Source organism: Venturia canescens, chromosome 1 (genome assembly GCF_019457755.1).
Source record: "Venturia canescens isolate UGA chromosome 1, ASM1945775v1, whole genome shotgun sequence".
In the NCBI taxonomy this organism is placed as follows: domain Eukaryota; kingdom Metazoa; phylum Arthropoda; class Insecta; order Hymenoptera; family Ichneumonidae; genus Venturia; species Venturia canescens.
In genome coordinates, this window is record NC_057421.1 from 29,861,562 (window position 1) to 29,889,215 (window position 27,654).

A 27,654-nucleotide genomic window follows, 5' to 3' on the forward strand; every position below is an offset into this window, starting at 1 on the left:
TAAAACATTATTGATAGTTACGAAGTTCATATAGAATATTATTTACCCGTCATGAAGTACCTCTTACGTGGGCATGTCCTGTCAGTATTCGAAGATAGAGAAATAGTATTAGGGCAAAAGTTATTCGGTTTCCTTAATAATTTATACATGTTTTTCATTTTGTTAATAAAAACATGCCGAGGTAAAAAATTTGACGCTGTACACACATAGCATATAGCAAGTCGAAGAGAAAAAAAAAGATTGAAAGTGGCACGAGAGCGACTTAATTTATTCATCATAAATTGGCTGACGGTGGGAGTTCGTTGCAAAACCTTTTAAAAATAATATATGTATATATTTGTGCATTTATATATAAATATATACATATTGGACGCTATTTTAGATCAACTGATTATTGTCATTTCTTTCGAGGCTGAAGATTGTTGTCCCCGAGAATGCTTTTGTTACTCATAATCCAAATAATCAGTCTTCGTCTGGCATAGCAGCAAATTCATTAAAGAGGATGCAAGTTTCAGAATTCCACGTGCGAATGAAATTCGAAAAAAAAAAAATCGACGCATCTCATCTGTTTGTATCGATTGGGAAGTGAAGTTCACGATCGATATGCCGGATCGAAATAAGTTTCATTCTCTTTTTTGTTAGGAGCTGATATTCGCTGTAAGTAAAAAGAATGAAAAGAATGAATGAAAACATCTCTGCATGAAAAAGAAACGAAAATAAACAAATGAAATAACTGTTGGGACATACCCTCGTGGTTAGGTTTAAAGCGTATTGCCTATTTAGTCACGATTGAAGCTCTAACGCAGTAAATGGGAGCTCGTTCGCCGTTGAAAGTAAATGAATAAACATAAAATGGAGAAGAAGCGAAAAAGGCAGAGGGAAGAGGAAGGTCAAGAGAAAGAGAGAGAGAGAGAAAGGTACATTGAGAAGTAAAAAATGTAGAAGAGTGAAAAATTGTACGAATGAGAGAAAATGGCGATAATGTTCAAGCTGCTGAAACTTCAAGGGCAGCATCGTGCATTTCCAATAATACCAACACCAATAATACTCCTAAAAATGAAGATTACACGTTAAAAATCGGCTAAATGTTATAGATATGCCAAAAAAAATTATTTGAGAACAAAAAAAAGGAAAAATATTAATATTAATCATAACATAAAAGTGCATATATTTATAACTCGACTAAAGAAAATTAAAAACTACACAAAAAAACAAACACTTCCTCGAAGGAAGAAAAACAGATGAACAAACTACTACGTATTTATCATTAAATATCAGTCACGAAGGCGCATTAACGGTTATTGATTATAGCTATACCTTAAGGCAGTCGTATGGTAATCATTATAGTCTATTCGTTAATGTTTCAGATATTTTATTAAATGTTGATATAATGTATGACAACATTCCTTGTTTGTGGCAAAAACACAATGAAAATGAAAAAAAAAAAAAAAACCAAAAAATTACACACTCCCTTTCTCCATCGAACCCATGCTCCGCCGCCCACGCATAGATAGCTTTCGAACGAGCGTGCTAAGCTGATAAACGTAACTGATTAATCGATCGATCGGTCAATAATTCATAATAATTATAATATTCGAACGATTCCGCATGAGAAGAAAGAAAAAAAAAGAAAAATAAACAAAAAACCAGAACAAAGTATAAGAACATTTAACAGACATACAAAAAAGTAATAATATTATTATTAATAATAATAATGATAATGATCATGATAATAATAACAATAATAATTATAACAACAACCAAAAATAAAACAACGCCTTCGTACAATCGAAGTGGCAATCCGCGCCAAGTATGCGCCAAACTTCGTGGTCGAACATGAATTTTATTATATTATATTGTATTACATTATATTATGGATCGCGGTTACGCTTGTCAACGACTATGCGGATGATAAATACATTAACTCATGGACAAATACACACATACATACACGCGCAGCCATATTTGTACCAGACGAGGGAGGAGGACGGGCAAAATAATATATATATGAAATAAATAAATTGTCAAATCGTATACAGCGACCGAAACGACCACACTCCGATAAACGCCTCGTTCATATCGCGATAATAATTTGAACCATTCTCACAATGTAAAGCAGGAACATATTTCATATATATATATATACGTATTTATATCTATGTATATACATACATAGTGCGAATACATGACGTTGATTGAACAAACGTTACTCATTTTCTTTTCGTTTCCGGATTATATTAATTTTTTTAGTCCGGTTTTTTCAATGATTACCACTAAGATGCTTGAATCGTTGAGTACCGTGCATAAGTTTTTCAGGCTGACACTAATTTTGAAAAAATGCCAGTGCATACCAAGACGATATATATGAGTATTTGGTGCATGAAAATTTTATTTTTCATTTTGGTTTCCGAAAATGATTTCTTGTACGTGAATATATAGATTTACGTATATATGCATATGTATACTTACAATATATATACATATATGTGTACATCTATTAAGAGATTTATTTGTTGAACTACGAAACAAACGAAAATCGATCCGGTGATGAAGAGGTAAACGAACTCGACATAGCTCGGTGCGGATAAACGTATACAATTGGGAAAAATCGTTAACATGTGTAAATGTCTGTGGGAAAAGCGAAATGTAACACCGTGAAGGAGAAACGACGTGGGCATGGTATGGTGCAATGTTGACGTATCTTTCACAATTTTTTGGGGTCAATTGCATCCGGCAGATCCTAAAGAATCTTAAAATTCACATACACACGGACGCAATACGAGGACAATATGTAATAGGTACTTGTAAACAACGTAACGCGAGCAATATCGTCAAAATCGTTTCAAACGTTAAATTAAAGAAACAGTAAACGAAGGAAAACAAAGATTAAAAAATAAAAATAAAGGAAGAGTGTGAGGGTGAGAGAGGGAAGGAGAGGAAGAGAATAAGAAAGTGAAAATGAAAATTATTACTGAAAAAAGAAAGAAACTTTGTTGATCGTCACAAAAAACGTTGCACAAAAAACCAAATTTATATCGTGTGAAAGTCTCAAGCGTCAAACGCGACCCGCGTTCGACGGAGATCGCCCTCGAATAACTAATTGGAAGTTGAAGCATAAAAGAGAGGGTTATAACGAAATAACTGAACAAAATAAAGTTCCAATGAAACGATCTGTTCTGCAATCACGTAAAAATAAAATGGAGATAAAGGAAAACCAAAAGAAATATTAAAAACAATGACAAATGAGTGAACGAGCAAAGAAAAACGAAAGCAAATTGCTGCATCAGCATTAATGATTTGTAATGTTTTATAAATAAATTGGCATATCAATTTTTCAATCGTGAACTTCACGTGGATGGAAATTCTCATTGTCATCGATAATACGCGCTCTGCTGGTTTGGAGCTGTAGTCATATCGTTAGTGTATAAGTCTGTATGTGACGATGTTAATTATTGTAATATATAAAAAAAAAAAAAAAAACAACCACAACAACCAATTAATTAAGTAGGAGGGTATCCAACTGTTTGTCTGGGTATCGCCGGGCATGGCTTCAATAGGTTTTTTATAACAACAAAAAAAAAGAAAAAAAATACGGTTTGTTCAAATTTTCCTTTAACGTGTATAAATAACTTCAGTCTCTCGTTTGTTTGCAACGAACTTATTACTTGACGTAAATCGCACCACGACGAATCTAAAAATCTAATTTTATTCACCTTATAATAATGCGGAGTGTTTTGGGCCCTTCCGTCCAATGCGCCATGTACCACTGTCATTATTCATTTAATTTTGCAACTTACGTACAATAAAATTGTTATTGCTGAAATTATAAGTGTCAAAAGTGTTGTATGCATCCACAGCTCAAGAACAGTTATATTAACTATATACCTGGCAACAAAACATCGCGCGAATTTTGAGGAAAATCATAAATCACGAATCATCACGAAGATGATAAAGTTTTCATTTGTTTATTATTTTTATTTTTTTCACCTAACATCATAACAGTATTTGATACACAAGCTTCAACATTTTTTCGTTTTCATCATTTATTTCTCGCCACGTTGGCTAATTGTTCACGTATTTTTGTAAAATCATTCACCAATGTGTTCAAAGTTGCCTGTGGAAGATCCATAGCGATGGTTTTGCGTGTGGGCTCTTTACCTTCCACCAAGGCGGGCTCTTCGATCTGAAAATGGTAGACACGTGTCAATACATATTTATATTATTATTTTTATTCAAATTTTTTAAGATGATTCTAATAATTTTATTTGAAATCAAAGATTGCGATATTTTTAATCAATTTTCTATAGTCGCAGTGCCATGGGCAACGTCTCATTCGGTTATAAATCGAGAAAAAAAATACTTTGCAAGGAAAAAACAGTGAGAATCCTCGGGAAAAAAGTCACCGACTATGCGAGAAAGGAACAAGCTGAATCTAAATTTAATCCAATGAAAAGAAGAATTGACGATTGGTTCGTAGAACGCAACAAATGAACAATAAAAAATTTTCGGCGTTTTTCAGATTTTAACTGATTACTGTATTGACAAGCTATTAGATTTTTGTCACACGCGATCTTTCTCGTAAGAACTATAGGAATTATCACCCCACTCTTCTTGTTTCGAGTCACCATAATATGGAAGGGGAACTCGTTTGTGTCTGTTGACAATTGAGAATATCAGTACTAGCCGTTCACTCGAAGCGTACTTATGTATCGTCTATCAAAATATATACGTAACGAGAAAAGTGAAGCGAAAATTAAAAGCGATCGCAAGAACGTAAAATGTCGTCTTCCTGCGGTAGCACAAAAGTATCGGATGTTCTTGAAATTTTATCCGTGCGAACAATAAGCGATGATAATTACTGGAGTATTCCAACGCCGGCGTCCACAAATTCATGGTATTATGAACGGGAGAAGCAGATATTTACGGATGCTGTACACTATTGCATGGTGCTTTTGAGACAAAGTGATCGTCTAACAAATCATAAAAGTGACATTATATCGCTCGAAGCCACTTTAACGGGTCAGGCAATGTTCGAAAAAATAATAAACGTAAAAGTGCAAACTGATGTGGAATCGCACAATGGACTTTTCGTATCTGTTGACAACGCTCTCAGTCATGCCAACAAGGAAATTCCTCATTTTCAGGACAACAATCAAATCGAAATCAAGGAAGAATGCATGGACGTGTTGAACGAATTGGAAGGAAATCTGGGAACTACGTCGATGGAAAGTACGCGAGGAGAGGAAGAACTGATGTACGTTGATAAAACGATTCGCAATGTTGTACGCGAGAGGGAGAAAATCGACGACGAAAAATCGAGTGAATGCTCGAGGGTTTTACGATCGAAAAATTCGACGCAGTGTGTCGGGTTGAAAAACAATTCCGTAGATGAAAATAAATTGCCTCCATCGCCGCTGTCCCTCACAGAAAGTGACTCTCAAATGCCGATTATTCGCAATAAACTTGGTTCGGGTCTCAGCAAACCTAAAAATTATGTTCCGCTCGAAGTTAAAAAGAAAGTCGTCGCACTCGCTCAACAGCATCCCGAATGGCCTTTGAAAATGCTACGAGAACATGGTAGCGAATACCTCGGTTGTTTCAGTCAACTTTGGCAATGGGAACGACATGTTGCCAGAGGTGGGACGCTCAAGGATAAATATAACACGATTAATCATCGGACGTACGAGAAATTCATCGAAGCCCAGTCAAGTTCAAAAACCGTTACGGTAGCTATGTTACGACAATGGGCGATCCAAGTATCGAGGGAAATCCATGGAGCAAAGTTACAGTTCAGAGCAACAAAGGGTTGGGTCTACAATTTCCGAAAGTTGTATGATATACAGGTCACATCGCAGGGACATCTGACAACAAATCACAAAAACACGGTAGCTATACCAAGGAAATTGATGAGACGTGACAGGAGATCTTCGGCCACTTGATCCCAATTTGATCATTATTCATTGACGAAAAGATTGTAAATCTCGAAGTGACAATTAACTGAATACGTTTACTGTATAACAATTGTAAATGCTCATATGAATTGAAAATACTCATTAATTCTACAAGAGTACTGCTTTCATATAAAAATATTTAATAATTTTTGTATAAAAAAGCTCAAAATTAAATAGTCCCAAGGTTGTTCGAAAATTTCGATGATAGATTTATGTACAGAGAAATTATTTCATGAATATTTATAATAAAAATCCGATACCAGGAATGGGCGACGATTCAAGAGTTCATAATCTATCCTTTTTCTTTGCTTTCTGTTTATCCATACACCTGTCACGTTCAGTGCTGAAAGGCTACTCTCACGCACAGTAGTTCTAGTATATAGAATAACGTGTTACGTTAGTGATTCTCTGAATAATTTTCGGATTTTACAGTGAAAAATTTAACAATGAAAAGTTGTACACAGAAAATAAATAGTGAATAAAATATTAATTCAAAACTCACAGTCATTCGTAACAAACAAGTTGTTGACTTTGTATCTTCTGACGGAGATGATAAATTCTCATTAATGTGACAAGAGGTTTCGATGAGTCTTGTTGGTACCATAATAATGCTCGTATTCGAATATAATTTACTGCAGTGATTAAGTATCAAATCGAATACTGTCTTTTTTATTTCATTTTAATATGAATATGATTTTAGCGACTGTTTGCGAGGTTAGATATGTGTTTGCAACAATTCGTGTCCCTTTACGGCGTGAATACAAGTCACTGTTTCAAGATGGCGTTTCTGGGATGTCATTTCTTTGAAGATCAACATTGAAACTGAGTGCTCGTGGGGATCTAAACAAGTACAGTGGTTCATATCGAAAATGAACTCACCATGCTTCGATGGTACAGAACCCAATTCCGCCACAGGCAATGCAGATTTCTATTCCAACGACGTATTTCTCGAACTCAACTTCCAAATTTTCCGTAAGATAGAGCCAGTGGTATTTGAACCGTCTTCAAATACTTTCGACCCACGCAATTAGTACACTGGGAGTGAATTCATATTGTTGGAAACAGTTTATTTTCAATGGTATGAATGAACCGAATTTTGACTCGAAAGTGATTGGAATTCTTTTGAGAATGATATAGAAGACATAAAGTATTGAGTGAAAAAAAAAAAAATCAAAAGTATAGTAAAATAAAAAAATTTGCAAATTGCTTCCTCAAGATGGTCAAGATGCATGATGCTCAAAGCTTACTCTATGAGGTGCTATATTTTTCATTTTGGCTTCCTCATAAAGGAAGCTTCGAGCATCGTGCATCTTGACCATCTTGAGGAAGCAATTTGCAAATTTTAATTTGCAGCATTTTTTTGTATACAAGGAAATAATGTATTTTCTCTACTTTCTTTTACGAACTTTAATTTATCTCTTTGTTTAAATTCATATAAAAAAAAAAAACTAAATGACAAGCCATCAGAAAAAACAGATTGCAACTTTCAATTTTCATCGTTTCTCTATTTACATTGAAATTAAAGAAAATTCCGACAACTTTGCAGGAAAGTATAAAGGAAGTACAGACTTATACGCAATATCTTATAAAATTTCCAAAAATTGGAGCGGTTGGACGATTTTTTGAAAAACTCATATTTTCGTAAAATTCAAAATGTCATAAAATTTGAACCGCTCAACCGATATTCCCCAAATTCAATACCAACCTTCCTATTATGATAGTCTAATTATAAAAAAAAAAAATTATTAATAAATCTACACACACACACACACACACACACACACACACACACACACACACACACACACACACACACACACACACACACACACACACACACACACACACACACACACACACACACACACACACACACACACACACACACACACACACACACACACACACACACACACACACACACCGGGACATTTTTTCTAGATATGATTTTTCGATGTTTTGGAACATTTTGAGCACATTGACATTGAAAACTGGAAAAATTTTTCATCGTCACAAAGCTTCCTCGATGAGGAAGCAAAAAAGAATAAAGAAGATTAGATTACTAAGCGACACTATAAGAGTGAAAGGAATTATTGATATTTCATTGAATTTTCATTCTGCTCGTTTACCAATTAAGATTTTGTGCCTCATCGAAAAACGAAAGTAGTTTATTCAAACAGGATTACTAACCACTTGTGGGAAGAATTTTAACTCCCTTTATTTAAGGTCACACCAGATATTCCATCACATAAAAGTAATGGGAATGTTAGTTTGAAACCTTCCTGTTGAACCAGCAAAAATGTATTCGAGATTCCGTCGGCTTGATAATTTCAATACAACTCGATTGCATCATTCTCGTGGTAAGTTAACGAGGTGGACGATACCGAAATGTTTGTTAATATTGTAAAGCTTCGCGAAACACATTGGGATAACCAGATTACCATAAAGCCTAAGACACAACGGGTCTATAAGCAAATCATCCAATCACGGGGGTTGCCCCCATAGGCTCGGGTTGTGCTGAGCCATCGTGATTGTTCGATTCTGTCTCCAATGCATATATGCACTATGCAAATTTACGTGATAGGTTATTGTTCTCCGGATTTCCAGGATGCCGCTTTACAATAGCATCCAATCCATAGAGAGTTTTGCATTCGATTAGCGCGGATTTGAAAAAAATTGAATGATGTCGCCGGATGGGGAACAAACAAAAAAATATGGAGGTTAAATAAAAATTCTATTTTGCAACATTAATTATTGTATCAAATGGTAACATTTACGATTATTTGAAAAACAATGGCGTTTTAAACGAATAAAAAATCTCGCTGACAATAAATTTCTATAAGATTCTATTGCAACATGACGCACAGTAGTTTGGTTGATTCAGAGTAGTCTGAGTAAGTGAACTGAACCAAAAAATCTCCGAAAGAATTCTAGCAAGCTTAGCTTTCTATCCCGGATAATGAAATGTGTACCGAATGAGTCATAAAAAAGCTTAGAAGAATTTGAAATGGGAGCAAGCCTTTGAAAACTGAGTGAAATCAATAAAAGTCTTCTCAATGTTAAGAGCACAACCATCGAGCTTCTTATGAAACCTAACTCGAGTAATTTGATTGGTCAAGAAGAGTGCTCGGGGTCAGACGTGTTATTGACCACATATGTGTCACGTTGGGATTGTGCCAAATACTAACCGGTCCAACTGACAATCGGGCAATCTCTATACGTATAACTGTTAGTACAAGAGGTTTAACGAGTTTTCGTAACTATTATTATAAAGCCAATGTTATTGATAAGGTGTATAAAAAACTGGAAACACTCCTTCGCGTTGTAAGATGTGTTCATTTGGAAAGCTAGAGTTTTCGTAGATCTTCTGGAAGTGGAGGTTTCGGTAGATTTGGGTAGATACGACAGTACTGCTAGCCTAATAATGTATGACTAGAACTAGCTGCCTGGAACATCTGCATTATTAATATTGATGGCTGGAAGCCAAGTACGTAGGTGGAAAACAATGCTCGATCCCTCTAAAGGGAGGAAACTCCGGTGCTCTCGGTATAATAATAGTATACTCAGCCGATCATACGCGACTGTACACTCGTACCATCGGATCCATAGATATAAAGGTTATACGGTGCATGCAGAAGAAAGAGAGAGAGAGAGAGTAGGCAAGAGCAAGGTCTCTACGATGTAAGGTGGAAGCTCGGGAGGCTTCCTTGAAAGCTCCAGTTCGTGTCAATTAAGTTTAACGAAGCATATTATTCGCAAGATGCGTCGACGAAGAGTTTCCTCTTGGTTTCTACGTGTTAATGAGGTTAAATTTTAAATCATAAATCTTCCATTTAACGCACGAAATTGTTGTTCGAGCGTTCGAGATTGAAATGAAAACATTCCAGTTCGTACGACATCTTTATTTTGAATTTTCCGCTCTGCAGCATCACACCTTCGTTAAAGTTGACACGTAGAAAGGTTCCGTGAGCAAATGTCGTTAATTTTAATGACGCCCGTCGATTCATTTTTCCATTTGCTTTCTGGAGATTCGTGTTCACCATGATATGGTGTAATGATTTGTTACTTGAAATTCATCATTACTCGATATTATAAAGAAAATTTATCGCCATCTTGGTCAAATTAAATGTCAGGATATTTCAATACGAATGCGATCGAACGCAACGTCGGCATCGTCTGTTCCGAATATTCCGAGTCTTTGCGAATAGTTTCTTATTCGTTCTAATGTTGATATGTCTAGTTTCGAGCTCTGTGCTTATTTGTGCGTGCAACAAGCCCAATTTCACGTACTTCATCACAAAGATTAGGAATCATCGCCCAGGGCTTGCAGAATAATTAATGCGCATTAGCGAAACGTGAAATGAGAGGGATAGCTGGAAGGGGAATAAAGGATAAGAGGGCGGGGCGGGGGAGGGGGGGGGGGGGGGGAGAGAGAAAGGAAAGCATGAGCGCGCTTTCGCGGTACGTCGTGTTCACACAACACCGAACTTACGTAATTATTCATTTCAAGCTCATTCCAAGTTTTGCATGAATAAACGCCACCGCGTGCACTGTTCTCTTCTCTTATACGATTGCTGCAATCCTTTCTCAACTAACCAGCACATTTATTTACAGTCCGTTTGGGTTGTAGCTTCATGCGTCAAATAACTTTTTGTGCTTTTCACTAAGAACCGGATGGAAAAATGCATGTTGAATCCTATATCGAATCGTGAATCGTCGGTGGATGAAATCGAAAAACGCACTGCTAATAGAAAAATTACACGTGAGATTCATGCCATCTTCTGACATTACTTAATCAGCCGAAAAATAGCAATTTTGTTTAACGATTAGAAAGAGATCCGAAATTACCATTCTTATCAATCATCCTTACATATAAGATCCTATAAAATTTCCTGCTTAGGCTACATTTTAAATGTTTTTGTCATCAATTTAAAAAAGCAATCGTGTAGCATTGCATGCTCTTCTCGCGTCTATCGGTAGAATCAATTCGAATTTATTCATCCACGAGAGAAGTCACGCAGCATATTGTTCCTCATCCAAACGACAATCTATTTTATAAAAATGTTGATGTTTCTACATTGTTAAAGGCAAATTCGTTTGAGAAATATTAAATTTCTCTTTACGCTGTACGATATTTGTTTGTATAGACTTCTGTTCACTCAGGCATTCTGTAGTTTTTTTATTTATTTCAAAAACGATGTTTTCATTCTTCTTCCATTTTTGATACTTTTAGAGCATCACACGACGTTTCTACAATCAAGATCTTCTTCTATGATGTATTCGCTCAGTTAGCTTTGCGTCGGTGGAAAACAAAGAGAAGCATAACAACAGTTTTCGCTTTATTTCACCTCCAGTTCGGCCCCCGACTGTGTACCAGCTCGCATGTTGTTCCTATAAACAAATAAAGAGGGCGAGTGAAAGTCTTGAGGGCTGAGCGTTTTGTGGGGCCGACTGAATAAAATTGGCCTGAGTCACGCGTCATCTTTTTATGGGTAAAGAAGTGACGAAAAAATTTTAAGAAAATCAACTTTTGGAGAAAATTATGTAAACATTCACAGGCTAACGGAAGAACGGAGTATAAAAAATAAATTAAAATGAAATACCCTATTTTACAGAAACAAACATATCAGTCGCGTATACCATGAAATAAATGAAAGGTGGAGATCCGAGGCAAGTAAGGGGAAGAGTGAAGCATGAGGATGAAAAGTAAATCCTTTTTCGTGGCAAGACATTGAATTACGGCTCACTATGGAAGCAGGCAGAGAGAGGCAGTACAAGAGTTCTTACGTTGGAGGACCAAGAGGACATGAAGAACGAATAAGCCAAGCGGAAGAAGGATTACTAGAAGTAGTAATGGCAGCAGAAATACAAGTGAAATCAAAAAAGTATAGCAAAACGTATATGAGAGAATAGAATGAAGAAAGAGGCTTCTTGGGAGGAAAATTTAAGAAATGTATTATGTTCTTAAGAATACTCGATGATAGAGCAAATGTATTCTTTTGCTATATACAAGAAGAGTTCAATTTTCGTCTGCTAGAAAGAGAATATATCGAAAAACACTGGAATGAAAAGGAGAAATAAGTCATCTGATGGTTGAGAAATGTTCGAGGTCAAATTAGGTAATTATAACAAAAAATCATAATTTGAGCTGTGTCATCGGCTCTATGTCAAATGTAGAAAAATAATTTTTTCTAACATTGGTTTGTACTAATATTATATATAGGCTTTGCCATATCATAAGTGCGAAATACCTCTGCTGAGGGCATAATAATTCATCGCCAATGTAGGCAATTGTACAAATCAATGTCATGTATTGCATTGTGTAATATAATATTTATTGATAAACTGGAAAATTATTATTGGAATAATTGCCTCTCAAATTTCCCCTACTGCAAATCAGAAGTGTAGTTGAGTGACAATAGGACCGAAATTTAAATGTCTGTGACTGCGATATCAATGTTGATAGATCCTTATATTAAAAAACATACGGCGTTCTACCTAATTAGATCTTCTATGAAATTATGAATAGATAAAAAATAGTCGTGATCCTAAAATGATTGAAGAAAAAAAAACAATCGTTTTGGGGCAGTGAAATAACGACTCCAGCAGTAATCGATACTACTTTCAATCTTTCTTTCTATTGTCAATTACTTTTACCGAAAAATCCGCTAGATTTTTTAGAACACCAATGTGCTATCAGTAACAGTATTAATCGTTCTGTTAATTAGTTTTTGCAGTGTAGATTATTTGGATTTAGCTAGTCATTTATAAATCATTCTGTGCCTGGAACAAGTTTTGCTTCTCACATTTTTTTATATCCGATCATGAATCAACGAAAAACTTTGACCCTGAAGACTCTCTGGAGGAGCGAATTCAAAATGAATCGTGCAGATTTTCGAGAAAATAATATGATACTTGGCGTCAAGACGCTGCCGCGTCTGACATAAAATGGATAAATAATCAACTAGTCAGTAATGCACGGCGATTGAAAAAAGTTGTCGCGAAAAGATGGCTTCTTAAAATGGTTGAAATGTTCAAAATCCGCGAGATCAAAGGGATGAAAGCACTGAAACTACCCCCCCCCCCCCCCCCCCCCAATAACACCTACGCAGTAATTTATCATTACAAACTAATTGTTTGAGCGAAAATAATAATTTAAAGTTAATTCAAGAAAAAAGAAGAAAAACGGAAGTTTTCCCTTATGAGTGTGTGTAAGCATGTACTTTATTTTAGATATTTGTTAAATTTGAATTTACATAAGAAGATTACGCATTATGAAGTTTCGTTCGAAGTTTGGCAATTATATTTTATTTATTTCACAAAAATATTGGAATCAGAACAAACAATGATCTTTACATTTTATAAAAGTCATCCTAATACATTTTATCTTTTTATAAAAGTATGGTCGCTACAATTTGCGAGCGGTAGTGGATGGAGATGTACAATTATTTATAATAAATTGACTTATCTTGATTTTGGGTTATATTGGACGTCTTGATTCGTTGTGTCGCCCTGGGAGTCCTGGGACCCCGATGTCCTCCGATGATAAAAATGAAACTATTATAAATTCCCAAAAATCTAGGTTGGCCAGTCCGTGATTTGGTTGAGTTGTTCAATATGAAGTCGATCGGTTGACGATCCTGGCACGAGTGAGTATCTCAGTTGATAATGATTGTAATCATTATCAACTGAGTTGATATTCTTCATGATATTAAAATCTCACATGTGTGTGTGTGTGTTCTCGTTGTGTCCATGCTCTAACGTATTCACGGTTTCGATTAAATTTTCGCTTCTCTCTTTCTATCTCTCTCTCTCTCACTTTTCTTTCTTTGTCTTTCCAAAGATTCGTCTCGAGGCTCACTCCACTGGTTCGTACTCCCTACCGGAATTTTCTTCCAGACGTTATACACAATTATTCAGAAATATATGGAAATATTCAAAGAAGCAACAAGACAAAGCAAAAAGCAACCATCAAAAAATGCCGCAGCATCGTAATGCGGAATGATCAATACTAAAGATAAGATCCAAGACTAGAAGCAACCTTTAAAAATTGTGCTATTTCGACATCTTCTACAGAACATTTTAACACACGTTTGTGTTGAATTTATTATACGATTCATTGGAAAAAAATAATTGAAAATAACTTAAAATAATTGTTTCAGATGTGAAGTTTATAAATTTTGTTTTTCCTCTAGGCTTAATATATAAGAAAAAGCGGACGTGATAGAATTGGAAGACAAAAAAATGCTGCAAATTAAAATTTGTAAATTGCTTCCTCAAGATGGTCAAGATGCACGATGCTCAAAGCTTACTCCATGAGGTACTATATTTTTCATTTTGGCTTCCTCATAGAGGAAGCTTCGAGCATCGTGCATCTTGACCATCTTGAGGAAGCAATTTGCAAATTTTAATTTGCAGCATTTATTTGTATACAAGGAAATAATGTATTTTCTTTACTTTCTTTTACGAACTTTAATTTATCTCTTTGTTTAAATTCATATAAAAAAAAAACTAAATGACGAGCCATCAGAAAAAACAGATTGCAACTTTCAATTTTCATCGTTTTTCTATTTACATTGAAATTAAAGAAAATTCCGACAACTTTGCTGGAAAGTATAGAGGAAGTACAGACTTATACGCAATATCTTATAAAATTTCCAAAAATTGAAGCGGTTGGACGATTTTTTGAAAAACTCATTTTTTCGTAAAATTCAAAATGTCATAAAATTTGAACCGCTCAACCGATATTCCCCAAATTCAATACCAACCTTCCTATTATGATAGTCTATTTATAAAAAAAGAATTATTAATAAATCTCTAAATTTTCGAAAGTTAGAGCGACGACACCCTTTTTATGAAAATTTCAAAACGTCGTCAGATTCGTAATTTTTTTACAAATTTTGACAAAATTATCAGAGAGTGAAGAGCTTGTATAGATTAACATCTGTGCAAAACGGTAGCCCTGTATCTCAAACCGTTTCCGAGTTATAAGCGTTTGAATTTTGCAGTGCCATAACACACACACACACACACACGCACACACACGCACACACACACACACACGCGCGCACACACACACACACACACACACACACACACACACACATCCGGACATTTTTTCTAGATATGATTTTTCGATGTTTTGGAACATTTTGAGCACATTGACACTGAAAACTGGAAAAAAAAATTTTTCATCGTCACAAAGCTTCCTCGATGAGGAAGCAATACATTTGGGTATACAGCACGTCAACTAAAAAATATTGAGCAGGGTAACTGTATTTTATCTCATATAATATTTTACGAACGATTAATGCCAGAGGAGTTTATGAAAGAGTTGATTAAAATTTTGTAAAATCTATGAATAGTGGGGAAGAGCGTGGAGAGTAGCGAAAATAAGAGAGATAAAATATGATCGAAAAAGGAAGTGCTACAATAAAAAAGCACCCGAAAAATCATATTGAAATTAAAACATAACTCGAGAATATCGTGGATGCTGAGTGAAACTAATCGATACGACTGAAAACATTAACACGACCGATCAATTGGTACACGAGTTCAGGAAATGCTGACGGAGGATTAGCCAAAGGTCGAAATCGCACAATCCCACTACTAAAGGGACATGGTCTTACATAGATTCGCATTAAGATCTCATAAAAATAGCTAGACACGCGTAAACGATCGTCACGAAGAAAAAAGTGTGAAGGTTTTGTACGGGGAAAAAAGGCAGGAAGAAAAAGCAAGCAGAAGTAGAGGAAGGAACATTGCCGCCGGGTGTAGGTTCGATGAGAAAGAAATGGCGGTGAAAAGTGGTGAAACGTTTTATAACGGCGGGAAAGCCGTAAACGCGTCAGGTGCTCTCGATAACGAGGGAGCTATATGAGAACGTGGAAGAAAAAGAAGATATGATCGATTTCGAAATGAGTAGGGAGAATGTGTGAGTGCGTACGTGTGTATAGTTAAATGCGAGAGCGATCATTCCGTGCCGTATATTACGATTGCGCACTTTACAAAAACAGAATTTTTTAATGCGACCAATTAATTATTGCATTTTATTGATATTACTCTAAATGGAAAGAAGTGTATTAAAAATGTGAAACTTATGTTCTACAAAGAGCCTCCAAGATGAGGCCAACAAAATATATAACAAGGTTTATTCTATTCGACCACTCTCATATACTGGCTGATTCATTATCGAATAAAATGCATTCCTAAAGCTGCGAGTGAAAATGATAACATTCAATATAAAATAAAAACATAATTCTCGATTTACTGCTGTCCTGACTCGATTCCAAAAATCGGGAGTTGGCTCATATAAATGAGTGAGCAATAAGTCGTACACAGACTAAGCGTGTATATAATTTCAATGTTTTCACCTTACTAGGGTGTGTGAGATTTCCCATTAACCCAAGAGCCAAGAAAACAGCGAGGCAATTTATTATCGTTCCCTTCTTGCATCTCCGGTGAACGAGTAGGGTGTTGCAATTTTTGATTTAGCTTACTCTACTGATTTATATGTACACCCATGTACAACTTATGTACCAATGTTAAATGTTTACGCTAGAAAATACTCTGGAAAATAAGTGAAAATAGAACACACTGTAATGAAAAATCACACTCAAATCTTGGCCTGCAAAAACATTTAAAAAACGATTTTTAAGTGCAAATCTACTGCAAAGATTATCTAAAAACATGACTTGGACTATATTCAGATCAAATGTTGATTCACTCTTCAATCTAAGCAAGAAAGACAATTCAAATGGACAATTGAAATGGCAGATTTCGTGCAAACTTTTCCTTCAATAACTAACATTGTCTCTTATTTATAAAACTTACGAACTTCACATCTCTATCTGAAATTTAAGAATCGATCTACTCTGAACTCAATCGAATTTCCTTGAGGGTCATCGGCATTAAATCACTTAATACATGTGCATATAGTAATAAAATCAATCAATATATAGTTTACAAATCAAAATCAAAATGGAGAGGAAATCAGATAGGTAGACAATAGAGATGATTTATTCACAAACTTTCTTTTACGAAAAATTTAAATTTGTGTTTAGAAGAGAGATAACCAAATATAAAGACGAAAATTAACATCTATAACTAACTACTCAGCTTCTTAATACGTCTGAGTGCGTTCTTTGTTGTTTTGGCATTCTAAAAAAAACCCATTTCTTTTCTAGCTGATATCAATGAATTTATGCACAGAGATGTTCAATTTTCTCGTGTCTCATAACATTCACTATGAATTCCCATTCAACGACAATAACAGCACGGTAATTGAGAAAATTCGTCCATTAGTCCATTCTCCTTGAGTCTCAGAACTTAAACCGAAAAAAAGAGGAATAAGAAACAGCCGGGGATTGTTGAAGGTGTTTTTACGAGGTTCAACGGCAATAGAGAAAGCACGATATAGAAATACCAAGGCAAGATAGAGTACACGCTTTCGATGCATTACATCCCAGACTCGATTCCTACGTTTTAGGATTTCATATGAAGCGCTTTATATGAATTATTTAATGGCCAGCTGCGCCAGTTTCGTTCTCTCGTTTATGATTCTTCGCGACTTGGCTGCATCGATTTTACCAGCGTTTCAACCAACTTTAGCTTCATACCGTGGATTCACGATTTCTCCAAATGAAATATATAATTTGAGCACAGAAAATATACTTAAAAATCAAACGAATATGCGCAGAAATTCTGTTGAGCATTCTCTTTGGTATGAGAATATTTATTTGGATCTTGGAATGGACAGAAAAGGTAGTGGAATCATAAATTTCCAATGGCTAAACATTCCTCAATAACTACATAGTTCTGGCATCGATCTTATATTATTTTTCGCCGTCGGTAATTTTTATCGGTATTTGTTTGACGGTGGGAGAATCCCGTCTCATCAACAGCCCGTGTATATTGAGGATTTTTTTCTTTAAAACAGACAATGAGAGTCTTGAAGCACCCTGAAATTGCTAATATAGGAAAACAGCACATTCTCGTTATTGCGTATCCGAAGTTTCATTGCCAACAACTTTAACATAAACAAACTTAGTATCAAGAAAGGGGTAAACATATCAAGATGCAGACCCGTTGCGGTGAGAAAAGGAATTCTTCGAGTACAACAAGGAAATTTTCCCACGTTGAAGAAAGAGGCATGGAAGATGAAAGAAACTGAGAACCAACGTTGAACAGAAAACGAGACCGAACAATGGAAGTCACGTAGCTTTGGCGGAAGCTAAAGTCTGACTCAAACTGGTGTCTTGGTGTTCAACCCTGGCCAACCTACTTTGTTCTTCCTCGAATACCGTTACTCTAATCAATTATTGCAAGCTTTTCGGTTCTCCTCCCTTCCGAAAAGCTCTAAGTGCTATTCCTGCAATTCGACGAATAATGCTTGTATTACGCTCAAACAATTTTCGAAATTACCCGAAGCATCCTTTATACCGCAGCATCGTATTTTGCTCTTTATTCCAATTCTTCCCTTTAAATTATTCTTCCCTTTAAATAAACGAGGGTATAAAAAGCATTTATTCAAACTCATCCGCGAATATGCAGATGTAATAATAATCTCTCTAATTTTTCAGACTTTTCTCACTTCAACACCGATTCCACTGCGGGACTATTTGTTACGAACGTTTTGATCTTTAATGACGGTGAGAATTCTATTTTTATATTTCGCTATATAACCTTTAGCTCACTGCCAATATTGTTTGACGGAAAACTTGGGAGATAAATCTTTCGGGGTGATATTCCAATATCATTTATATAAGTCGATCAATTGACTAGTTTTATACGGGCTTTAATTCTTGAGATATAGGTGATAGGCAACAGTTTGAGAATATTCTTTTGACATTCGTGTAATCTGTTCTTGCCAGAGCTCAAAGTAACTGTCGCAGTCAAATTCACTTTAGTCAAAAAAATACGGTAAAAGAACAATTTTTTGGAAACCGAAAAATAAAAATTGTATGTAGAATGACAAAAATGATTGTACGAAAATTGATTTTCTACACCATGCATAAAGATCTGCTGAAGGATTGGAAGTTTTTGTGGTAATAAATTAGATGAAAAAATTTGTTGAAAAATGCAGCGATGATTAGAAAAATGTAAGAACACAAATGTGGTTCGGTTCTCTCGACAACGTTATTTTTTTATAATAAAGTCTGTATATGCGTCAGACACCAATTCAGAATTCTCTTTAGCTAAAAGCTTCATTCTTTCTACGGTGGGTTGCTGACAAGTTTCGCCACACGAGAGTTGTCGGCGTATGCTTTTTTACCATTCTAGTTGGATTTGGATACTCTGTTATGCGGTCCTTGCCCAAGGCAGTGTCAACAATGTCTCCCCAGCGATTTGGCTCCTCTTTGATTCGGCGTGCTTCGACTAGCTCTTTCTGCTCACGCCAGAGCTGGCCTTATATACCCGAGAATCGGTGAAGCCAGAGATAGCAATTTCGATGGGTTTCCACCCGTGTGCCTCTTCAGGACTGTATGCATAATTTGAACGGGGTTCACCACATTTTCCTTGCACTCGCGGTTGGGATAATACGGAGCTCAAGAGACCGCTTCGAAAGATCACACGATGTCCTTCCTGTTCATGTATAATGATAATTCGATGCAGACGCCATTCCAAATATCGCACAAACGATGTCAAAGTGTCTTGAATATTATAGAAATAAATCGTGTTAATTTTCAGGCGTACATTCAATAAACGGTTGATGAAGCATGAAAAAAATCAGTTGTGAAAAAACATGAGGCGTTTCATTCTATCACCGGCTGCGCACGATATGAAGGATTAGAAATATTTTTGAGTGTTCCCCAGGAGCAGGACAATAAATAATGTGGGAAATGAGAATTTATCCGAACACCGTGCAGGCTTTGGCACCGGTTCGTTGATTTCCAATTTTCCTTTTCTTCGTTTCTCTTTGCCTGTGGCCATTCCGCTCAAACCACTTTTCCCCTATTCGACCCGTTCGTGTCCGTTTGTGGTACAAAGGATGGAACACTCGAGGGAAAAATCTCTGCGAGGCAAGTGTACGAACTATATTGGTCGAATTCGGGAACAGTTGATCCGTAAGCCGTAAAGGCAGAGAACATTGTGAAGGGGAAGAAGAGTCAAAAGTACGGATACTGTGTTCAGTCGTAAGATAGTTTTCTGGCTAGGATCCGCACCGTTGAGAGAACGGGGACGACGCCGGTTCCTATGCGATAGTGACCCCTGTAATGGCTCCCGTATCTGTCCGAATACGTTGACCATATAGCCATGAGATCTCTTCTTCTCTTTACCATTCTCGTAGATATCCTTTTTCTCCTTTATTCTTCGTCCCATTTTCTCGTTCCCTTCTCTTACCGGAAAAGCTATTGCTTCTTTCGTAAAGCGTAGTTTCGCCAATGCCAGAAGCTACTGCGATTCATGTCGTCTTGAACGTATAAAGTTTACCGCAGGTGGAGTGTAGGCTATAATGTGGGACAGGATAATATTAAGACATTGCACGCTACAATGAATAGCTATATGCATGAGTATATACACACATATAACATATCAAGTCGTAAAGATATCTCGGCGTTGTATTAAAAGTATTATAGAGTTTCACTTTCTGGTCCCATATTTTTTTCGGAATTGATTTCCCAACACATATTCGACCTCCTTGCTCTTCCATCGCCAACATGTTATATATATATACAATATTTTCCACTCATCAATGCACAGACTGTTTTTAGTCTTTTCCGGAATTCCAAAAGAATTAATTGGTTTTTATTTTCTCTTTTTATACACGCTTTTTACAAAGTGTGTAGTCAAATCCACTGAGCAATCAAATGTTTCCTATTAAATGTTGAGGTCGATGCTGTATCAATCGATGATTAAGCCAACGAACTGCTATACAGAAACAGGATAACGATCAATGCAATTTCGACATCATGAAATAATTGGCAAACGTTTCCTCGTTACGATACAATCGAATGTTTAATCTATGGAGCGTGGCGTTAGGTACTATGCCATTGATGTTTTATTTATTCGGTTGATTTCCATTTGCATTGCATTATTCCACAGCACCGGTTCAATTATTTCACAATGCGTTTGTAACAGAAAATACTTTACGCCGTTACAATTCACTCGCGGTAAATAAAATAGTATAGCAATTGTTAAAGTTAAATAATTATAACAACGATATTAATTTCACTGTGGAAATTAATCGGTAAAAATCAACTCAAGTCTGGTTTCAAACGGAACATTCGATATTTGTGACGAATGTACTGGTATCGATAAAGCGAAAAACCGCTTCGAGTTCAATTCGTTTTCAGTATATACTCATTGAAAGTATTGTACATATAGTATCGGTAGCGCGTTCGTATGGCTCGAAACTGCAAGTGATACAGTGATGCGTCGACGCTTTAGACAGCAATCCTATCGCAGCCGATTCTCAATTTAGATAAAAGGTATATATAAACGTAAAGTCACGGGCTTTAGGCTTGAAACGGATTTCACATTTGCTCCAGCAACGATAGAGAAAGAAGGAGAGAGAAATAGGGAGAGAAAAGGAAAGTGATGAATGTCATCGTGCCTAGTATTTCAATGCTTTTCCGGATTTTACAATACTAATTTTGTTCAGTTTGAAACTCTTTTCGAACCGGTCCACTGGAATGTAATTGTTAACCGTATAAAACTGCCCAATATTGATCCAATGATAAAATTTTCTCAGCTTATATAGTTCTCTTGGATTAAGCAATTCTGCGTCACTCCCAAGCGTATCGGCTTATCGCAACTGGGGTTCCACGAAGGCTGGTGTGGGCTGGAGACGAGAAAACTACAGTTGGTGCAGATTCGCGATAAGCCGTGCTACCCAAACTTCAACCATTGTGGCTATAACTATGGCGTACTAAACCAACAACAACAGAGGCTTCAAAGTGAGTTCCACGATTCTAATTTTCTACGCTCTAGCTTTATGTTATATGATAAACAAAGGTGCAGAAAGGCTCGGTGAAATACACATCTACCTCTGATGCTTTATAGATCACAATTCGTAGTTCGAAAATTCGGTAGTCCATAATAGATTTGACTGTTGTTTTCAATCTTATATAAATACGGATACGTTATAAATGTGTGAAAGTATCATTTGAATTTAACGTATTATAACGTACGCCGTTCATTTGTATTTTTTTATTCATGATTTGAAATTTTATTCATTTTTGCGGTCACTTGTGGCCATCATCATGCAAGGCACGTTATAAACGGCGGAAGGAAGCCTGTAATTTTTATGTAGGATATGGTTGATCATATTTGGTCTTCATGACCAGTCTCCACTTTTGATCAAAATTGAATTTTCCCTCGAAACCCACATCATAATTATCCGATTTCAAGAATATTTCGTGACTGAGTTATCACTGGATTAATCTCTCTCTCTCTCTCTCTCTCTCTCTCTCTCTCTCTCTCTCTCTCTCTCTCTCTATCTCTTTCCCTTTCTGTCTAGGAGCAGTAATTAAGTCAAAGGGAATACATCGTTTCCGGATAGAAAATGACGCAGACAATGTTTGTAATAACACTCCATACCCGGTAATATGTCGCTAAACATAATAGGATGTGCAGATGATAATATTGATTTATGTGAAACCATAAAGGGATTGATGAAAAAATGCAGCCTCAGTGGAAAGCCTGAGGGGTCAATGAGCCATAACTATTGCCTCTAAATTATGTAGCTTTATATCGAGCTCAAAGCGTACTTAATGAAATGCCGTAGTCGAAGGCTAGCGAGGAAGCCGAGCGTTTAGGATCATCTGCTATAACCGAAATATTAATACACCCTCTATTTATGTATGCGTCTTCGTTTGCTTGGCTTCTCTATTCATACGCGAATGAACGCATCGAACGAACGCCGTACATTATTGTTCATAACTTGGCTAGAGAGCACTCGATTAAATCTGGTTTTGTACGTAACATATATGCATGCAATTTCTATAAATTGAGAGAACGCTTCAAACCACCTGTCTGCATGAGCGCCAGCCGTGAATTCAAATTTCGTCTTAAGTGCGTTTGTTATTGGAATCAGACGCTGAAAATATTATCCGCACATCGAATAGATCGGGCTTGAATTTCAATGAAGAACTTTAGATGTTTTAATGATTTAACAATGATGATTAATTCGAGTACAATACATGGCGAAAAATTTGCCAAGTATTTTTGCACTAGAACTGAAACACTGAGCGATCTTTACGGATCAATGTGAATGAAAAAAAAAAAAAAAAAAAAAAAAAAACGAATGTCTTGTTCATACCGTACGTTAATCCTGTCCTAGCGGTGGAAGAACAATTTTCTAAGTGACTGTCGCATATACAATCAACGCATGAAGTAGTAATTAAAGTTCGTCAACCTAGGCTCCACACTCTCATCGCAATTCCGTTCTTTATCGTCTGCTACAGAAGTAGTTTTGTGTACGACAAAGAGAAGCTCTGATCTACCATGACGTTCTAATCGCTTGCAGTTACACGAACGTTCCGTAATTTGCAGCTTAATGCTCTGTGATCTCAAAGGTATACGTAACGTAGGTGGATTAACGTCGGTCAAACGGAATATTCGTTGCTGAACTTGTTGCGAGAGAAATTTCGTGAATTTTTTAAAAAACCAATCCAAGTATAAACCACTCATGTTTGCGAAAACTTTTACACGCGAACTTTCAATTGATTAATCAATCAACATGCAATTATTTTACATAATACGTGACTTGAAATATCGTCGTGGTACAACTTCCTTCGAAGCTTATCGGATAAGTACAGCTTAAAAAATTAGGAAAAAACAGCACAGTCAACTGCAAGTCCATTACGATGGAGTTGCATGGTTATAAAGTTGAGGAGAGCGCCATTGAGAGATTGTAAACGATGAAGGGGACGTTGGCCCATGAAATACCGTAATATTGACACTTACAATTGCTCAAGCAGCAAACGCCAACGTAGTTACCGAGATACTACCCTACCAGAATGATAGAAAGGACTCTCGTAACTTTCCCCCAACCTGGACAGGCTCGCACACATTCCAGCTGCTCGTACATTTATATAGCAAGCGTCAGTCTGTATGAGCAAAAGCTACTTTTATCTCCGATAGCGTATATTCGAAGCACCTATATATCCGCTTTTACGAGGAACTTGTGTTTCCACCAATGAGAGACGCACTCGAGATGAAAGAAAATTGAGAAAAAGAGAACAAGAGTGAAGTCGCTTCCACTCGAGAACGAATAGTGCTAGGTCCGAATTGAATCTTAGCTATGATGGTTTCCGTCGAATTGAATGACTACCTCATACGATCAATCTATTTCAACCTTTATGTATCCACGCCAGCATCGTTTCGAGCCACCCTTGAGTCTCGATCGAGGGATATTTCCGGAAGGGTGTTGGATTCCGTAAGGGGTCGCGAAAGACGCTTGGTCAGCAGGAAACTATGTTTCGTTTAATACCGGAAATGACATCGATAGCTCTTCAATTGTTCGAAGGTCGTTGCCTTCCAGAACTCTACTTAGTCTCTCTCTGGTCATACGAAATATGGAACGAATTTACGTTACAGTATAGTCTCGAATAGGGTTGCAATCCAATGGGATTCATATTTTTATAAACGATTTTCTCTGTAGGAATAGTCAACATCCCTGAAAGATCATGAATACTCGATAGTAAACCTGTGATAGCAACATTCAAATTTTATTATATCCACACTCTGTTTCAAGATTAATTATACATGCGACATCTTTATTGTCCGCAATAGTGCTTTATAATCACATTAAAACAGCATGAATGGGACATTAATGTGTAGCTACTGGGGATCTAGCGGTTATAATATTTTCAAAAATCAAGAACAATGAATGGGAAGAGCACGTTTGGAAACTCGAGACATCAAGCATGACCTAGTTGGTCCAGTCAACTATATTGTCCGTAAAGTGTATGACTGTTCTAACGACTTCACTAACGATCCCTTAAACCACACAGCCGTTCTTAATTAAGAACTTTAAGGGATCTCCATGGCCAGTTATCACTCTATCCTATTGATGGCAACAGAAACTATAGGAACAAGAGATCGGAGAGAGAGATAGAAGAAAAGAGAATCTTCCAGGGAGAGAAGCACGCACTTCAATCGCCACTTTCATATCTACGGACTTGAAGATCTAGCTTTCATGTGTACTCACTGTGCGAACTACCAATGTCATATAACATGCCCACTATATTTCAATAAAGAATTTTTATTGATTCACGCCTTCTGCCATAAATATACACATCCAACGTATAGTTTTCATGCATAGAAATAGCTGCAATACCTGTATAGTTATGCCATTAAAGCATCTTTAAGAACATTCGACCTTGTTTGGTTTCGTTGGCTTACTATCTCGTTTAGTCGAATTCCGAGCTGTAACCTTGCCTATCGTGGTTTCCTGCGAAACCTCTCAATTTCGAAGGTCGGCATTCACCACCTAACATCGGTCTTATCGAAAAGTTTTAGAAAAAGTTGAGGTAACATTTATGAAGCCGTTTCTTCGTTGGTTCAATAAACCGTCGCTATATGTTTTTTCCTCTTTGACAAATTTATTATGTTCGGATTAATCTGCGTTTATTCAAGATTGTGTTGGCGTTCTAAGCTAAGGGGAACAACTTTGATGCAACAAAAAATAGTTTATATCTTACAGTCGCAAATTATATATTTCCAGTGTAGGTACAATAAATCCCACTGATAAATCTTCTCAAAATACCTCAATACGCCCGAAATTGATTTATCAGTGCGGGGCAATATGACAATTAAAAATTTCAGGATCTCACGAAGATAGAATACATGATATATTTATATCTGACCTCTGCAAATTGTTCAATGGCGATTCCTACTCTACAGCTTGCACTACTAGGTTTCGCTAACAGTTCGCACCGAACATTCTAGCTTGCGCAGTGTGCAGTTATTGGGAATTTAATTAACGTACATCTTGTGCCACCGCGCGCGGTATATTGCACTTCGGAATAGGCACGCATGAGCTCTCAATGCAACCCGGGTCAATCACAAATCTACTGCGATATACATAATCCCTCGTCGTCTGTACTGTAGCTTAAAATATTAAATCAATAGGAAATATTAGTAAAATATTTCAACTATTTTAATATCCCATGACGAGATCGTGATGAATAGCTTAGACAATCGAGCACGTCGAACATGTTAAGGTTGTTCCTCTGCGACAGCCCCAACCAAAAGTTATGTACCGTCTGCATATTAAAAGGGTTGATAATTCGTTCGGATCGTAATCAATTTTTTGTAATTAATCGTAATCATTTGCTTACGTAAAATTTATTCTAAAAGTATTTTTGATCTGACATTGTGAGTAAATTTTTTGACGGAGCTATCAGGGTTACGCTTCAACACACAGAAAAGGTTGCCTATACAGACGACATTCGCTTGTTCGCTTGCAAAATATATCGTATGCAGCCTAAACCTTCGTACTTCTGGAGACTATATCTGTCAAACTAGATGATCAATCACCTTGATTTTTTTCACAATATCTGTGATATCCTGCTCTAGCTCCACGTCGTTTTTTATAAACTTCCTAATTTCAGTACTAGCGGTAGAATTAATAATGTACTGTTTGCCTATGCTACGTGTTACGTGTTAATTGAGTCAACTTCAATTACATATATCTCGGGTTCGGGATGGTGAAACTTGTTAAAATTGTATAGAGGTGTTGTTCATATGTTAAACAATACGTATGCCAAATTTAAATAATTTCTTAATTTAACTGTCTCGTGGAGGAACCACCTTAATCGATGGTCACTGAATTTTATTTTATGCAAAAGAATCCTGCAAACAAATATGATCAAATGAACCAATCCTTTTTCTCTCGACTAGTCTTTTCATTTTCCACCACATCATTCGAGTATCTTTTTTATACATTTCTTTCGTTTTATCATTAAATAAGCAGCAAGGGCAAATTGCACGTACAGAAGCTCCGGAGCAACGGTGGTACAAAGAGAAACGAAGATGGAACGAGAATTGACGGGCTGGTTAAAAGGAGTATATAGCGCTGAAAAATACGTCAAAGACGAGAACTGCGCGCTTACATTGGGAGAAACTCGACCAGACAGTGTTTTATACGTAACTGTGTATCAAAAGAATATTATATATATCATATGGATGTAAATTCCCACAACTGTGGAGAAACTCGTTGTTTCCTCTTTCCAATTCGTTGCCTTCTGAAACTCTCATCACGGTTTCAATCCCCTTCCTCGCAGAAACACGGGAACAGAAAGAGATGCACATTGAAGCCCACACAGACCCAGACTTAGCCGGTTAACTCGACCCCCTACGCTCTACCGACCTCTTTCCTCGTCGGTTCTTCGGGGTTACCCAAATTATTTCATTACTCGTTTCGAGCAAGGCTCAAGAGATATAACGGTATGCGCGCTAGCGGCCGTCCCTGCATCTCCTCCCTTCACTCTCGAGGACCGCTCGACGGGCTTGCGAGTTCCCTGACAGGACCAAATGGAATATTATTCAGTTGGACGAAATACACTTAAAGGGCACTGTGCGATTAATTTAAACGTCCTCCAAACCTAATATATATACATATATTTATCACTGTAGCCATATCGAAGTATATCTTAACTGTCAAGTAATCACAAAGTCCATCAAGACCTTTTAATTACGTCTAAAAGCTTCCTTTTACACATACGAAACGGTTAGACGGCTGATTCCATTACAC

At 36.6% G+C, this 27,654-nt stretch overlaps 1 protein-coding gene and 2 long non-coding RNA genes across 5 annotated transcripts; 2 read left to right on the plus strand and 1 right to left on the minus strand.

Moving 5' to 3' along the window:
* Positions 1 to 3,949: 3,949 nt before the first annotated feature.
* On the minus strand, positions 3,950 to 6,757 carry LOC122417440 (uncharacterized). The gene is made up of 2 exons (XR_006262292.1): positions 6,454 to 6,757; positions 3,950 to 4,183 (listed from the first exon to the last, which is right to left on the minus strand). It is a non-coding gene; the product is annotated as an uncharacterized lncRNA (long non-coding RNA).
* LOC122417321 (uncharacterized) lies at positions 4,261 to 6,454 on the plus strand. Of its 2 annotated transcripts, XM_043430874.1 has the most exons (2): positions 4,880 to 5,019; positions 5,145 to 6,454. In XM_043430874.1, the coding sequence occupies exon 2, from the start codon at positions 5,178 to 5,180 to the stop codon at positions 5,937 to 5,939; it is 762 nt and encodes a 253-aa protein (XP_043286809.1). In that variant the 5' UTR covers positions 4,880 to 5,019; positions 5,145 to 5,177; the 3' UTR covers positions 5,940 to 6,454. The 2 variants fall into 2 exon arrangements, with proteins under 2 accessions (XP_043286725.1, XP_043286809.1); XM_043430790.1 differs by having other exon boundaries at positions 4,261 to 6,454.
* A 1,420-nt stretch (positions 6,758 to 8,177) lies between the features above and the next one.
* Positions 8,178 to 19,584, plus strand: LOC122406652 (uncharacterized). 2 transcript variants are annotated; one of them, XR_006260037.1, is made up of 4 exons: positions 10,756 to 11,443; positions 11,567 to 12,070; positions 18,533 to 18,601; positions 19,233 to 19,584. It is a non-coding gene; the product is annotated as an uncharacterized lncRNA (long non-coding RNA). The 2 variants fall into 2 exon arrangements; XR_006260036.1 differs by lacking the exons at positions 18,533 to 18,601; positions 19,233 to 19,584 and adding an exon at positions 8,178 to 8,311 and having other exon boundaries at positions 11,185 to 11,443; positions 11,567 to 12,989.
* The last annotated feature ends 8,070 nt before the right edge of the window (positions 19,585 to 27,654 follow it).

Bases quoted from the DNA above. Each gene is read 5' to 3' on its own strand.
- LOC122417321 (XM_043430790.1), top strand. From the start codon at position 4,779: ATGTCGTCTTCCTGCGGTAGCACAAAAGTATCGGATGTTCTTGAAATT.